Source organism: Engystomops pustulosus, chromosome 10 (genome assembly GCF_040894005.1).
Source record: "Engystomops pustulosus chromosome 10, aEngPut4.maternal, whole genome shotgun sequence".
Taxonomy (NCBI): Eukaryota; Metazoa; Chordata; class Amphibia; order Anura; family Leptodactylidae; genus Engystomops; species Engystomops pustulosus.
In genome coordinates this window covers 68461689-68479045 of record NC_092420.1, presented here as the reverse complement: position 1 = coordinate 68479045, position 17357 = coordinate 68461689, and the positions used below count along the sequence as shown (strand labels likewise).

The following is a 17357-nucleotide window of genomic DNA, read 5'->3' as shown; positions in this document are numbered from 1 at the left end:
CTACCCCTAGCCCTCGGGTTAAACATTTTGAAAATGAAAGTTATAACTTTAATTTTTTTTTTTTGTGTTTTTTAGTTTTTAAAACCAAACGATGCTATCCTATTGCTATGGCTATTTTCTAGCCAACTATGAAAGCACACTGCTATGCCAGATGAGATGACGCTGAGTTATGAAAAAATAAACGTAAAATAAAAAGTAAATGGCAGACTGTGCCTAATTGAAATCAAACCCCTAATAAATTTTCCCACTTCGGTCTTTGCGATGGATATGTGCGTCACTAAGCGCTAAATACAACGGTCGCAAGTCTCACTGCAAATTCCTCACAATATGGTAGTAGATGCACTACAGCAAGGCCAGCCACCAGCAGATCAACCAGAAATAAAATATATAACGCTATTGTAGGCCCAAGTAAGCCGTTTGGATTCTCCTATGGCTATTTTCTAGCCAAGTATGAAAGCACACTGCTATGCCAGATGAGATGACGCTGAGTTATGAAAAAATAAACGTAAAATAAAAAGTAAATGGCAGACTGTGCCTAATTGAAATCAAACCCCTAATAAATTGTCCCACTTCGGTCTTTGCGATGGATATGTGCGTCACTAAGCGCTAAACACAACGGTCGCAAGTCTCACTGCAAATTCCTCACAATATGGTACTAGATGCACTATAGCAAGGACAGCCACCAGCAGATCAACCAGAAATAAAATATATAACGCTATTGTAGGCCCAAGTAAGCCGTTTGGATTCTCCTATGGCTATTTTCTAGCCAAGTATGAAAGCACACTGCTATGCCAGATGAGATGACGCTGAGTTATGAAAAAATAAACGTAAAATAAAAAGTAAATGGCAGACTGTGCCTAATTGAAATCAAACCCCTAATAATTTGTCCCACTTTGGTGTTTGAGGTGGATATGTGTGTCACTAAGAGCTAAACACAACGGTAGCAAGTCCCCCTGCAAATTCCTCACAATATGGTACTAGCTGCAAATAAAAAAAAAAAAGTATAACGTTATTGTAGCCCTAAGAAGGGCTGTTGGGTTCTTGTAGAATCACTCCTGCCTAACACTATTCTAATAGAACAGCCTAACGCTTTCCCTGACCAGCAGCAGCTCTCTCCCTAGCGGCATCCAGACACAGAATGATCCGAGCAGCGCAGGCAGGGGCTAGTCTATTCCAGGGTCACCTGATCTGGCCAGCCAACCACTGCTATCGACGTGTAAGGGTACCAGGTCATGCTGGGTGGAGTGCAGAGTCTCCTGGCTTGTGATTGGCTCTGTTTCTGGCCGTCAAAAAGCAAAACGGCGGGAGATGCCATTTTCTCGAGCGGGCGAAGTATTCGTCCGAGCAACGAGCAGTTTCGAGTACGCTAATGCTCGAACGAGCATCAAGCTCGGACGAGTATGTTTGCTCATCTCTAGTCCCTGCCAATGCGCATGCCAGAGGAGTAGTTGCGAATAAGCCCTTTTACTATCCCATTACATTTTGAGGTAATTGAGCAGCGGTAGATTCTGCCTGGATAGGCAAGGGTTAAGCATGTTAATGTTATCATCCAATGATGTTCCACTATTGTAACTGAAGTGTGATTGGAGGAGGAGATCACCTGACTAGGGAGTAACTCAACCCTTAGGGTGAAGACACACATGGCGTTTTTGGGCCGTTTTTGGGCCGTTTTTACTAAGTGCGTTTTCAGATAGTTAAAAACGCATGCGTTAAAAAACGCATCCGTTTTTAAAAAACGCATGCATTTTTTGAAAACGCATCAGTTTTTGTCAGTTTTTCCGAAATTGCGCAATGAAAAACTGACAAAAACGCACGCGTTTTCAAAAACCGCATGCGTTTTTAAAAAACGGATGCTTTTTTTAACGCATGCGTTTTTAACGATCTGAAAACGCACTTAGTAAAAACGGCCCAAAAACGCTATGTGTGTCTTCACCCTTAGTCAGGGCAGGAGTTAGCTCTCTTCAGGCCGAGCTCTCAACTCAGGAGAAGCTACTAGGCCTCATCTCAATAACTACTTCACCTAGAGTGACACAGGACAAACAGGACAAAGCTGCAGCTTCCAGCATTGGACACAGCTACATCCCAGCCTGCCCCTGCATCCAGGCTGGTGAACTAACTCCTGAGGTTCCTTTCCAAAATCACTCCAGTAATGCATTTGTACAGAATCGTTTGGCTTTTTGTTACTGTTGGTTCGAATAAAGAACTGTAAGTTACCTTTACGCACAACATTGCCTCTGTCTGGTCCCTACTACGGCTGTATCACCATCAAGGGCGCCCCATCCATCTACCAGGGACACATACTACAGACTCTAAGGGCTGCCCCAGGGAGAACCAGTACCACAGCCTCTCCGTCCATATCATTTCTTGCACACACCACCTGCTGGAGACCTGCCAGGCTGTAGGACAGCCCTCCGGTCCCCATACCATGCACCGTGACACAGTGTGCATAGGCCGCAACCACCAGCCACTCTGGTATTCTGGGCCCCGGCTGTCTCCAGGCCCCAAGAAGGCTAGGCCCCGGTGGGGGATGTTGCAGATACTTCCTTACATACTCAGCAAGAAATAGATGGAAGAGAAAATGTCTGGAGTATTAGACTACACATGGCTTGTTTTGTAAGTTTGCAGAGTATCAGTGATACTTAGAATGACGCTCCATCTACAACATGACACGTCAAAAGACTTAGAGGTCACATTACAAGCATAATGCACACAGTGGACCGCACTTTCGTCGGACATCTCGACGATTTCCATTTTGCGCCGCTGGGACAGGGACTTAAAAGGGGTTTTTGGCGCACGCGATCGGATTTTGGAGCAGTCGCGTCGGCTTTCATGTGACAGAAATCAGGGGGCGGCCCGTTGGACGATCCGATGGATTCGGATGAACCGCGGAATTTAACTTCAAAATTGTGTAGCAAGCCATGCACTTACATGCACCAGGAGGAAGATGGTGAACTCCGGTGGACCTGAGCGGGGATGCGACACATGCAGGAAATCGGGCGCATGATCTTAGTGAATCGCGGCACAGTGCATTACTGACGGACAATGCCCTTTCGGGAAGTCCGAGGGACCAGGTAAGTAAATGTGCCCCAGTGTTGTCGCAGTAGAAGAATAATACAGACAGTGATGTCACAGAACAGAGATAATACACAGAGTAATGTCTTAGTACAGTGATGCCACAATACAGGCATACAGGGATGCTGTCACTGTGCAGGGGTAATACACCGTGATATCACAGTCCAGAGATAATACACACAGTGATGTCACAGTACAGAGATGATATACACAGTGATGTTACATTACAGGGATAATACACACAGTGATGTCACAGTACAGAGATGATATACACAGTGATGTTACATACAGGGATAATACACACAATGATGTCACTGTACGAGGTTAATACACACAGTGATGTCACAGTACAGGTATAATACACACAGTGATGTCACAGTACAGAGATGATATACACAGTGATGTCACATTACAGGAAAATGTATGCAGTGATATTACAGCACAGCAATACAGCCTCTAAAAGTGACTCATCACAAACAAAAAGTGACTCTTCTCCGCTCGTTTGTATGTTTTTGAAGGTCATTTTTAGAGGTAAATGGGTGAGATTTCCCATAGAAGAAGGGATTCTAGAAAAAGTTATTTCATGCCCTATCTGTGTGGCCTAGTAGTTTAGGGGCATAGAAGCTGGAGACAGAGTCATTTTAATGTAATGGACAATTGAGCTTCTTTTGCCACTGGAGGAGGGGACTGGCATCACATGCAAGGCCTAACACGTAAACACGTGAGGTTCTTGTTAAAGCAATTGACCCTTTATTTAAAAATGGTTATTGTTTTTTATTATATTGAATGCATTTAATCTTAATTGTATCACAGAGCATTGTATATAATATCCAATAACAGGTAAAGCCACACAATATCAATCATCATAATTTTCTATGCATTTCTAGTTACTGAAGATGTGCAGTACGGCCCTTTTCTTGTTATATACCACTGTTCGGCATAGCAGACTAGCATTAGCAAGCGTCAGTGTTTTGATTTAGTCGGAAACCACATCAAAGACCCCAAGCAGCTCCAATCAATGCCCCTAAATTACAGCCCATCACGTATCTCCATAAAAGAAGCTGTTGTGCTTTATAGGCTGTCAGTAAATGGTTCACTTCATCTACAGAATGGGAATCAAATTGAATCATAACACAGAAGAGACTTAATAATGAAGAAATGAAGAGGACTCTTCCATAAGTACTACACATTGTAGCGGCCCCTTAGAAAGTCCCCATGAGCCGACATTCAATATAGATCATTTAAATGGTTTATACTAAATAGACAATTTACATTGCACACAATCCCGGAAACTCGCCCAACAATATCCTCCTCTGCTAGGAGCTTATCTTTTCTAATATTGCAATTAAAACTTTGAAAAATATCAAAATAATTGTGTCTTTGTGTCTCAAGATATCAGTCCCAGGGCCATTTTTACCACCCCCGGGGTGCCAATCATGTGTAGCAGATCGGGGGCACCAGCTTCCATCCTCCATCTCCTTTGAATTGCACAATAATCAATAACTACTGATGATGAGTGAGCTGCACAGGGCTCCGTCTATGTGTGGCGCCTCTCTGTGGCCATCCAGTGTGATGGTGATATTGGGGATTATTTACTAAGGGTCGCGGTCCGCAGCAAAGACTTACTGGCTACGGAGAGGGCTCAGCCAGTGAGCCCTCTCCATGCACCCACACCCGACGTGTGACGTACTATTGCGTTACATGTCGGGAAGGGGTTAAGAAGTGTCTGCAGCACATTTGTCGCACATGACTCTTTTGTCGTGCAGTTGCACTAGGCACCACAAATTTCTACACTGAAGGGGGGAGGGGGTTGGGGTGCTGACTCGGACCCCGCGCCAGATTAAACATGCAAAGTCCAACAGAAAAGTGTTGCCCGAACGTGCCCCAGAAATCCTGAATCTGTCGCCCCCTGCACTGTTCTTAGTAAATGTGCCCATATATATATACACTCACCGGCCACTTTATTAGGTACACCTGTCCAACTGCTCGTTAACACTTAATTTCTAATCAGCCAATCACATGGCAGCAACTCAGTGCATTTAGGCATGTAGACATGGTCAAGACAATCTCCTGCAGTTCAAACCGAGCATCAGTGTGGGGAAGAAAGGTGATTTGAGGCCTTTGAACGTGGCATGGTTGTTGGTGCCAGAAGGGCTGGTCTGAGTATTTCAGAAACTGCTGATCTACTGGGATTTTCACGCACAACCATCTCTAGGGTTTACAGAGAATGGTCCGAAAAAGAAAAAACATCCAATGAGCGGCAGTTCTGTAGGCGGAAATGCCTTGTTGATGCCAGAGGTCAGAGGAGAATGGGCAGACTGATTCGAGCTGATAGAAAGGCAAAAGTGACTCAAATCGCCACCCGTTACAACCAAGGTAGGCAGAAGAGCATCTCTGAACGCACAGTACGTCGAACTTTGAGGCAGATGGGCTACAGCAGCAGAAGACCACACCGGGTGCCACTCCTTTCAGCTAAGAACAGGAAACTGAGGCTACAATTTGCACAAGCTCATCGAAATTGGACAGTAGAAGATTGGAAAAACGTTGCCTGTTCTGATGAGTCTCGATTTCTGCTGCGACATTCGGATGGTAGGGTCAGAATTTGGCGTCAACAACATGAAAGCATGGATCCATCCTGCCTTGTATCATCGGTTCAGGCTGGTGGTGGTGGTGTCATGGTGTGGGGAATATTTTCTTTGGGCCCCTTGGTACCAATTGAGCATCGTTGCAACGCCACAGCCTACCTGAGTATTGTTGCTGACCATGTCCATCCCTTTATGACCACAATGTACCCAACATCTGATGGCTACTTTCAGCAGGATAATGCGCCATGTCATAAAGCTGGAATCATCTCAGACTGGTTTCTTGAACATGACAATGAGTTCACTGTACTCAAATGGCCTCCACAGTCACCAGATCTCAATCCAATAGAGCATCTTTGGGATGTGGTGGAACGGGAGATTCGCATCATGGATGTGCAGCCGACAAATCTGCGGCAACTGTGTGATGCCATCATGTCAATATGGACCAAAATCTCTGAGGAGCTTCCAGCACCTTGTTGAATCTATGCCACGAAGAATTGAGGCAGTTCTAAAGGCAAAAGGGGGTCCAACCCGTTACTAGCATGGTGTACCTAATAAAGTGGCCAGTGAGTGTATATCTGTAGTTAGCAAAGTATACCTCTATATCTCTGTGATGGGGCACCCAAAGAAAGGTGCTTGCCTGAAAATAGCTCCAACCTGCTTGCTTACCCTGGAGTCGGTGTCGCTGAGGCTCGCACCCGCATCTGGATGTACTAGCCAACATATCACAGTCCTGTTCCACCCTATATTTTTGTAGTCTGTGATGGGGCACAGTACAGACAGTCCCTGAGTTACGTACAACATAGGTTCTTTAGGTTTGTACTTTAGCTTAATTTGTATGTAAGTAAATATCTATATCCAGGGCTGCCATCATGGGGCGTCTAGTGAGACTGTGTTCAAGGGCCCCTCATTTGCCAATCAAAAGGGGGGCCTGAGGAAACACTGTACCCCCACCCCCCAGCACTGTGCCGCACTTCCATCAATGGCGGAACTTTATATAGACAGGCTGTATATGAAGATTAACCATATACTCACCTTTGGCTTCTTCTCCACAGCCCTGCGGCTCCGTCTTCTTCTCTTTTGGCCTGGGTGCTACGACATAGTGGTTTTGTGGCCACATGACATTATAGTGTAGAGGTCTGTGCAGCACTTACACATACTGCACATACAATATGGGCACATGCAGGGGCTATCTATACACTGAGTGGGCATGTGCAGGGGCTATCTATACACTGAGTGGGCACGTGCAGGGGCTATCTATACACTGAGTGGGCACGTGCAGGGGCTATCTATATACTGAATGGGCATATCCTGGGGCTATCTATACACCGAGTGGGTCAGTCCAATATGTGTAAGACAACTGGCTGCAGCAGGTTTTTCCTATCACTGCTTTATTTGTAATACCAGACCAAAAAAATGCTTAACCTCCTCCTTTCATAAACACATTTGCAATGTTTGTTTCATTTATTTTAACTCTATGTTCGTGATAGACTGTACTACATGAAGCCAATAAATGCTTATACAATCTGTTTAGTAGAATTGAAGTTCTGAATTGTTGAACCACATTTTAACCACTGGATGGTTGTCCTGCCATACATTCACAATGGGACAGATTTACTTACCCGGTCCATTCGCGATCCAGTGGCGCGTTCTCTGTGGAGGATTCGAGTCTTCCTACGATTCACTAAGGTAGTTCCCCCGATGTCCATTAGGTGTTGCTGCTGCGCTAAATTCCGTCCGAGTGCACAGAAGTTCACCAAGCCAGGCCGGGTGCAGGTGTCGTATGGGAGCCAGCGCAGCTGTGCCAAAAAACGATTGCGTTCCACACAATCCCAGCGCAGACACTTGTTGAATACTTGTCAAAGCTGCGCAATCCTCACTAGAGATGGAAAGTCCAACGAAAGTGAGATCCGCAACCCTAAATAAGCTCCCATGTGTTCTGATCAGTTACGATTCTTGCGGTTGGGTCCCACTGATTAGGGACTTATCTTCTATACTATGGATCAGTGACAAGTTACTGGCAAAATCCCTTTAAGGCTGGATACTGATTTGTGCAGCACAAGGCCTTATGCTTCTGTAGATACTTGTTTTGCTACACACATAAGTTTTTGAGCTACACAACCTTTCCTCCCATAAAGGTTACTCCCAAGAATCTGGTGTGTATGGAATTAGAATGAATTGATCATTTGGGAGCACAAAAAGCTATTTTAGTGACTTCACCCTCAATGTAATACAAGGCAGGTAATTATTACAGCAACATAACACAAAATATTCAGAGATAGTTTTTCTTATTTTCCATGTTTATATTGCACATTTCATTTGACTGACATTTACTTGTTCTGCATTTTGTTTCATAAAACACTAAAAGTGTCTGGTGAAACCTTGATGATTATTTCTTATATCATTTACTATTGTTAGATATGAAAAAGATGAATTTTTGTGCGATGGCTGGGAAATCCCTACTCCAAGTGAAGATGGTGAGTCCTACAAACCTTCCTTTTAAGAAACACATTTTTCATAATCTTTTACAGGCCGTGATGTATTCCTCAAATGTTTACCAAATTACTCATAAATAAATGCAGAAAGTATCACATTTACCACTTAAGTCAAGTACAATGTGTGATGAAAATACAAACTAGCTGGAAATCACTTGAGGAAGTATTATAAATTTATCATCTTATGAAGTGTCACATTGAAATTGATCAGAACGTTAAAAACTTCTATGCAGGAATAAAGGGTTAAACAACTGTTTGCAGGGAATCAGCAGATTTGACCATGTAACTACAGATAGTGATAAATATTGGTCCTGGCAAGCTGTAAAAAAGTAATTTATATTACAGGATTGTAGCTGGACTTAGACCTTCTCCTCTGAAAACCAGAAACCTGTTTTAATAGGAGTAAAGGGAGGGGTTATAGAGCAAATCAATGAAGATATCTGATAGCATGTCCCGTGTTGCTGGTTCTAGTAAGCAGTTTGAATGCAGAGATCTTAGCATAGTAGTTTGATGAGACTCCCCAAGTCCAGATACAATACTGGAATTGACCAGCTTTTTCCACAGTTTTACATACAAAGGAATGGTTACACAGATCCTCGGGAGGAGACTTATCAGGGTTTGTACACCAGCACAGTGGCCCACCAGATATATAAGGAGGCCGAGCATAATAATATATCTGGTTTGGCGGAGGGGCTTGGCTTTCATCATGTGGCGGTATATGATAAATGTCCACCAATGAGTCTGGCCATTGTGAGAAATATTATATTGCTATATCTGTCCAGACTGCAGTCTATGACTATAATAATACACCATAGTAACTCGGTCTAGAATCCATAGTGTTAAATAGTAAACTGCTATAAACAATACCAGGGTTTCATGGTCCTGACTGATCGCTCTTTGCTTAATTATAAATGAGCTATTGCATAATTTGCATGTTTTCTGCCAATACCTAAAACACGTCTTTAATCCCATCAATCACAGAGAAGGAAAACCTCCCCCATTATTTAGTATAATTGTATTAACACATGGATGATTAATTGAGGCAGATAAGAATTCTGCATATCCCGCAATAAATAATCCTCTTCCGAAAACTGAGCTGACACAAATCAATGTTAGAAGAATTATTGGCCGGATGAGGACGGACTGCTACAGTGTTTTTCCAAAGCTCCGCCCACCAAGGCTCGGATTGGCCCACAAGGGAAGAAATGTATCCACCGGTGGGGCATGAGGTAGCCGGGACCCTGCCCCCGAATGACTGATACATAGCAATACCTATGCACTCTACTTCATACATTATAATTGTCATTCTAAATTTTGCACCAAAAAAAACCACAGAGATGATATATGCAAATACGCTAGAATTTTGGGGCGTTTTCTGATGTAATCTAATAGATGGTGCAAAATACCACTAGACAATCTTAGGCCTCTTTCACACAAACGTATGAAAACTGCTGTATGCTATCTATAAGGTTTTCATATGGGTAGCATACGGCCGCTTTCATCTTAATGGGCAGTAGGGTCATCCATCTAGACAGTCTTATTGTCCACCATACATGAGCAAATCATAATAATAATAATATAGAGCAATAATAAAGCATATAATAATATAGAGCAATAATAAAGCATATAATAATATATAGAGCATCTTCTATTTTCTCCAGTATTTCCATCCTTCACACCACATAGAAGTTTATGGTAATGTTTAAAATATGCTCCTGTGGTTGTGCACCATATTTTGTTGTTTATACATGCAGTATCCAGGGAGACCAGAACAAGTGGGAGGTGCATGCTGTCAACCAGCCAATAGTCATCCATCATTTGCCAGCCCACCGTGTTTTATACGGTACGGATACAGTGACATACATGCACATAAGGATGGAAAACAACACTTATATACGGATTTATAAAGCAAAGAAATACAGGACTGGAGAAACCAAACACTTGTGTGAAAGGGCCCTAAATCTAGTCATCTAGTCAGATACTGTGATTAATAGGGGGCTAGTATAGCTTTGCACTTTAAGACTTGATAAATACCCCCCCCCCCCATTTTCTCTACCATCGAATACATTTGTATAATAATTATATGGCTCATATAGGGCCTAAATTAATGATGAGAGCCAGTCAGCAGTGAACTGACAGGGTTTCCAGGATCTAACACATGACACTATGGGGCACATTTACTAAGGGTCCGCAGGCCCCGAGATTCTGTCTGGTTTCCCGATTTTTTCCTTTTTGCACCAAATTGCCCTGGGTTTTTGGCGCACGAGATCAGATTGTGGTGCATCGGCGCCGGCTTGCACGCAACACAAATCAGGTGGCGTGGCCTTCGGACAACCCGACTGATTTGGACACACCACGGAATTTAAAAAGCTAATTGTGTCGCAAGATCAGCACTTATATGCACCTGGAAGAAGAAGGTGAACTCAGGCGGACCTTCGCGGGGGTAGCGACACATCCAGGAAATTGGACGCATGATCTTAGTGAATCGCGGCCGACCCGAATCCTCGTAGGACAACGCATGGCGGGAATCGTGATGGGACGGGTAAGTAAATATGCCCCAATGAGTGTGTAGTGCGTGTAGACTATTGGTCGTGTTCCTGATGAAAATTGATTGGACCCCTCATACAAATGGCACAACCACTCATGATCAATGTGTTTTTGTGTACCAGTTTTTAGGCAGTAACCTTTAAGGTACAATCTCACGAATGTGTAGAGCAGTGCAGGACAGCCGCAGTAACACAGCAAAATATAGGACAAGATGTTTTCTAAAAGGTGAAGAGAATGGTTACCAAGAAAGAGAATCTGATAGATGGAGGCAAACACTAATGGATTGCTTAGCAACAATAATGACTTCTATAATTGCAATTCATGATTGTACAAGCTACTCGACTTTTCACAAGCTAAGCGTTGGTTTAGATGCCAGGAATCATGTTGCCATGTTAATCTTCTAAACAGGAGACCGATGCCAACACAAATGTCACTACTTATATTGTTCTGGTGGCTCTATGATGCTGTAGTAGTCTTCTTCTATAAGAACTAGTATGTTCTATATCTCTGTCGCAGTGTTCTGCAGTTCATACTGTGCGGTTAGTAAGACTCTGAACTCCATCTGGTTCTTCTCAGTCCAGCAGTCTGAAGAGTGCTCTATTAGCTGGACTGCTGGCTCCCACCCTAGGCTTATACTCAAAGTAATAGGCTTTCCCAGTTTTTTGTGTTAAAATTAGGTACCTTGGGTTATACTCGGGCCGGCTTATACTTGATTATATATGGTAATTATCCATCTGTCCTAAAAATACTTGAGTGTCCTGATAAACAAGTTATTATAGATATTTTATAGGAAATACATGTTCATACAAACCATCACTATTCTGGGGGTCTGAAAGGGGGAAGGGCCAAATAGAATCAATACTCCTCCCCTATGCACAAAATAAGTTACATGTGTCTAATCACTGGGGGTCTCATTGCTGTCACCATTTGTGGTCACATGAACTGATGTCCCCAAGAACCTCAAGTGAAATGGAATTCATTGTTATAAAAATGAGGTTGAGCGCTCCCTTTAAATCCGAAAAATTGCAGCAGGAGCACTTCACAAAATAAACTTGTCCATTACTGATGGAAATTTCTTTGACCGCCTGTGTATTTAAGCCATTAAATGAAAGTGTGCTGACATTTTCCAGGTAAATTATTGAAGGCATGTGCAAACATTTCATAAAGTCATCTTGGGACATTTGACTCAAATACAGCACTTCAGCTTCAATTATTCACAAGTGCCACATGTCCTGTTCCAGTCACATTTAGATATGGTCTATCCAATTTTCATTGAAATTCAAATCATTCTCCAGTCCCTGAACATTGCGGCTGTGCGCTCATGTAACCTTGAGCTCCGCTCTACCTATATTATCCGAGGATGTTGGGGAATAAAGAAAGAAGTGTGAATTGCGAGGAGGAGGCTAGTCAGCCATTGAGAAACACTATCACTCCAGGGCTGCTCAGCTTGGGAAGATTAATGGCTTAACTCCCCGATACAAGAGTCACTGACATTAGCTCAGTCACGCACCTTGACACGCGCTTATTTTATGTCTACAGTGCAACAAATTTCTAGCCATTGTTCTTTCTGGTGTTCTTAGTCTTTGTCTCATGATCACTACAACTGAATACTAACCAGGATATTGCTAACCTTGGGGTCTCGCTGTAATGAAATATCAGCGCTTCTCCTGTCCATGACCTTGTTCTGTGCACCATCACTTGGATTGTTCAAGATCTTGTACTCCGTGTTCAGGTTCTAGAAACCCAGGCAGTTTCAGTTACACCCACTTTGTAAGAGGTCAAGGAACCGAAACTAAATTTTCCTGAGTTAGGAAAAAACAAAGAATTTTCTACCGGTAAATGTTATTCTATGTTGAGGTCTAGTACTTTAGATACTGAGGTATAGCGGGTAGGTATAATTATGCCTCGCTTACAAGCTGCCCCTCAGACCAGGTCTTTTTCTCTATTTCCTGATTCGCCCGAACTTCCCATTGTGCATAACTTTACTTTTCACTTGTTCTACTTAATGATGATCCTGACAGTGACGCAGTAGCAAGAGGAAAACTCCACCGAGTTATAGGAGGCTGATTCTACATGGAATAATCTGGCCCTTCGGAGTCGGTTCTTAAGGGACTCACGTTTAGTTTCATTAATCTGCCATATATAAACATTTCTTCAATTAGATGTTATTAAAAAAAATGTACATGTGTGAAGATAATTTCTCATAAATGTAGACTGTGTCCTTGGATACAGCCACCTATGGTGGAGGGATTGCACAAAGAAACAAAAGTTTTTTTGTATATGAAATGTCTGGGAGTTACTGTAGGTCCCACAGCCGTTCTGTGGTAATGATCGCTGAATCCAGGTGGTCAGGCAGGACTCCATAGCGCATGTCTGGCCAGCGCTGCCAGAGTGTTAGGTGGTAATATCCGAGGAAGCTATCTCGTTTCTAAGGGACAGAATGACTACATTTATGAGAAATTATCTTCACACAGGAACATTTTTTTAACAACATCCAATTGAAGAAATGTTTGCATGTGACAAATGAATTAAATTTAATGTGAATGCCCAGATGGGAATACCCCTGTAAGCCACAAAGCCTGCCATGGTGCATCATTCTCCTCCTGTAACCCTTGAGTTTATCATGTCCCATGATATTCAACTGGAAAGACAAATAAGTGAGGTCATTTTGAACAGTCACCTTTGTTGCCTAGCACAAGAACGTCACAGGGTCACTTTGCCATCACTTACCTCATCTGAGAATTCTGGCTTTTGCTGGATTAGTTGTACAATATCATTACAATATGGAATTAGTTATCACTTGTATTTTCATATTTACATAGTATTTTCTCAGAGATGTTATCAGATTAAAGAATTGCAGCATCTAAACAAAACAGATAATCCAGCACTCCAAGACTTGGTATCTTCAGAATGCAATTTCAATTCTTTATTAGTTCACATCAAACATGAGTAAAGCCACAATGTGTGTCAACGTTATCTGCCATGTTCACGATCATGAAGTTCATGATGTGGACTAATAAAGAAGGTTGGATTTTGAAGATACCAAGTCTTCAAGTGTCAGATTATCATTATTGTTTGGCATTGGGGAGCTGAGCACCTACTGGAATATCCACATATAATAATAATTCTTTATTTATATAGCGCACACATTACGCAGCGCTGCACAAAGCATGTCAAATTGTTCCCTGTCCCCATGGGGCTCACAATCTAAACAACCTAACAGTATGTTTTGGAGTGTGGGAGGAACCTGGAGGACCCAGAGGAAACCCACGCAAACACAGAGAGAACATACAAACTCTGTGCAGATGTTGACCTGGGTGGGATTCAAACCCAGGATCCCAGCGCTGCAAGGCAGAAGTGCTACCCACTCAGCCACCACACTGCCCATATTTAGCTGGTTTTGGCCTGTAATTTTTTAAATAATGTGTATAGCCCTTCCTTAGGTATACAGGTGTCCATACGTTTTATAAAAAATGCCTGAAGGTCAGGGTTTTTTAAAAAATAAATAAGAATAAACATTACATATATGGATACTAGTAATTCACATGCAGAAAAAATATGATGTCAAAGTCAACATCAGAGACCAGGGTCTTTGGAGAGATAGAGTGTTTTTTCTGGTGACTTATTGTTAATACTTGAGTATAAGCCGACCCGAGTCAAAGTACTGGCAAAACTTGTTGACTCGTGTATAGACCTAAATAGACCTAAATCTGCAACTCACATTCCTAACTACCACTATTTCTATCTATGGGCAGGGCCGCCATCATGGGGGTCTAGTTGGCTGTGTTCAAGGGCCCCCAAAAGGGGGGCCTAAGGGGCTCACAGTACCCACTAAATCCCCCCACCATAACCGGATCCTAGCAGTCTGAAACTAAAAAAATCAATACTCACCTTTGGCTTCTTCTCTCCCGCCCTGCAAATCAGCCTTCTCCTCTTCCAGTCTGGGAGCATCACTATGACGTTACCCGGCCGCGCGAGCCATTACACTATGATGTCACACGGCCGCGATACCGCATTCTCATATTGATGCGTCCAGGCTGGATAGAGTGTTTTTTCTGGTGACTTATTGTTAATACTTGAGTATAAGCCGACCCGAGTCAAAGTACTGGGAAAACTTGTTGACTCGTGTAAAAGCCTAGGGTGGGAAATGTATTGGTCACAGCCTCTTCAAGTAATGAAATGTCCAGAAGCCTTCACTCACTAATGAAATACCCCATGCAGTCTCCCACAGTCACTATATGCCTTATGCAGCCCTCCCCCAGTAATGATACACCTCATGCAGCCCTTCCCCAGTAATGATATGCCCCATGCAGCCTTCCCCAGTAATGATACGCCTCATGCAGCGCTCCCCCAGTAATGGCATGTTCCATGCAGCCTTCCCCAGTAATGATACGCCTCATGCAGCCCTCCACCAGTAATGACATGTTCCATGCAGCCTTCCCCAGTAATGATATGCCCCATGCAGCCTTCCCCAGTAATGATACGCCTCATGCAGCACTCCCCCAGTAATGGCATGTTCCATGCAGCCTTCCCCAGTAATGATACGCCTCATGCAGCCCTCCCCAGTAATGACATGTCCCATGCAGCCTTCCCCAGTAATGATATGCCCCATGCAGCCTTCCCCAGTAATGATATGCCCCATGCAATATCTTTACTGGGGGAGGGCTGCAATGGTCATATCATTACTGGGGGGCTGATTGGGGAATATCATTACTGGGTGGGCTACAAGGGGAATATCATTATTATTGGAGGAGGCTGGATGGGGCATATAAATACTGGGGGAGAGCTGCATGGGGCATATCATTACTGGGGAAGGCTGCATGGGGCATATCATTACTGGGTGGGCTTCATGGGTTTTACCATTACTGGTTGGGCTGCATGGGGCATATCATTACTGGAGGAGGCTGCATGGGACATATCATTACTGGGTGGGCTGCATGGGACATGTCATTACTGGGGAGGCCTACATGGAACATGTCATTACTGGGGGAAGGCTGCATGGGGCGTATCATTACTGGGGAGGGCTGCATGGGACATGGGACATGTCATTACAGGGGGAGGCTGCATGGAACATGTCATTATTGGGGGAGGGCTGCATGAGGTGTATCATTACTGGGGGAGGGCTGCATGGGGCGTATCATTACTGGTGGAGGGCTGCATGGGGCAAACCATTACTTTGGAAGGGCTGCATAAGGCATATAATGACTGGGGGAGACTGAATGGGATATTTCATTAGTGAGTGAAGGCTCCTGGGCATTTCATTACTTGAAGAGGCTGTGACCAATACATTTCCCACCCTAGGCTTTTACTGGAGTCAACAAGTTTTCCCAGTACTTTGTGACAAAATGACGTGCTTCGGCTCTAACTCTTGTCGGCTTATGCTCAAGTATTAACAATAAGTCACCAGAAACAACACTCTATCTATATTACGTTTATTATTATGTTTATTCTATAGAAATATATGCTTTTGTAGACACATATACACTCCAGTATAAGCCAAGTGATAATTGTGATGAAAAGCTTGTCTTATACTCGAGTATATACAGTAAATTCTAAACTCATGGCCTTGTGGGTGATGGACACCTTGAATAGGTTGAATCTATGATTGGACTTTAGTCTATAATGGACAAGGTTTTTCCTGCGTATAATGTGGTACATAGGTGTTCACAACTTCATGTATGCCATTTATTTTGATAATTTTCAATATGACCCTTCAGAATATAGTTATTGAAGAAACCTAATGATTTGGAGTTGTCTTCCTTATATACAATAGTATCCTCTGTCCATCAGAGAGAATTTTAATTATGAAACATTACTCATATCTGGCCTAGCTGAGCTGCTCTCCCTTGTGTAGAAATCCTGAGTCTACAAATGTTGGCAACCTAAAGTCTGGCATAAGTGATATTGGTGCAATGAATCGATACGACTGTGAGACAAGAAATGGCTTCCAATTTCTCAATTAAAGCTGGTATCTCCTCGAATTCTATAATCCTCTAAGAGAACGCCAATTTTCAATTCTCAGGGGCGCGGGGATAACACTTATTAGAAAATGACCATTCTTTTGCTTATTCGACTAATAGAGATCTGCAACGTTGGTCTGACATGCTTTTGTTTTAGGAAATTATTTCTGCCCGCAGGGAAATTTATCATCATTTATCATAGCAATCTGCTACACAAGTCACTCTATTCATTTGCATCTTTATTAGAGGATTAACAATGACTTTGCTTTGAAGTTTAATTACTTTTAGTGTTTCGATGTAAAAAAAAAAAGGCAATTTGCCACTTTGTTGGTGAATAGGGTTATGAGTTAAAATGTCTTCCGTTTATTGTGTTACAAGCAATTATATTGTAATTTTATTATTTCAATATGAAAAATGAATTGCATTCAAGTATCTTCCGGTATAATGTGAACAAACAGCAAGAAAATGAACATAACAATCTCCGATAAAATATAATAGAATTATATTAAGAAGAGAAACACTGACAACTTACTTGTTAAATTGTTTTGTTACTAAAAGCTAAAAAGACCCTGTCCCCCAGTATTTACTGCACTATACTAACAGCAGCATCAGGTCAGGTAGAAAGTATCCTTTCCTGTCTGGCTTCCTTTGCAATATGCAAATGAGCTGTGAAGATTCGTTATTTTGCCTTAGATGAGACA

General features: G+C 42.8%; 1 protein-coding gene across 3 annotated transcripts in view; it reads left to right on the top strand.

Annotated features, from left to right (window-relative positions):
• Positions 1–17357, top strand: part of LOC140105067 (uncharacterized) — a 90153-nt gene that overhangs the window by 27413 nt on the left and 45383 nt on the right. For all 3 annotated transcript variants that reach the window (XR_011850485.1, XM_072128958.1, XM_072128959.1), the window contains exon 2: positions 8073–8131. Coding sequence is in view for 2 of the 3 variants with exons in the window: in XM_072128958.1 (XP_071985059.1) it covers positions 8073–8131 (59 nt within the window). In the remaining variant the exon portion in view is untranslated. The remainder of the gene's footprint in view (positions 1–8072; positions 8132–17357) is intronic.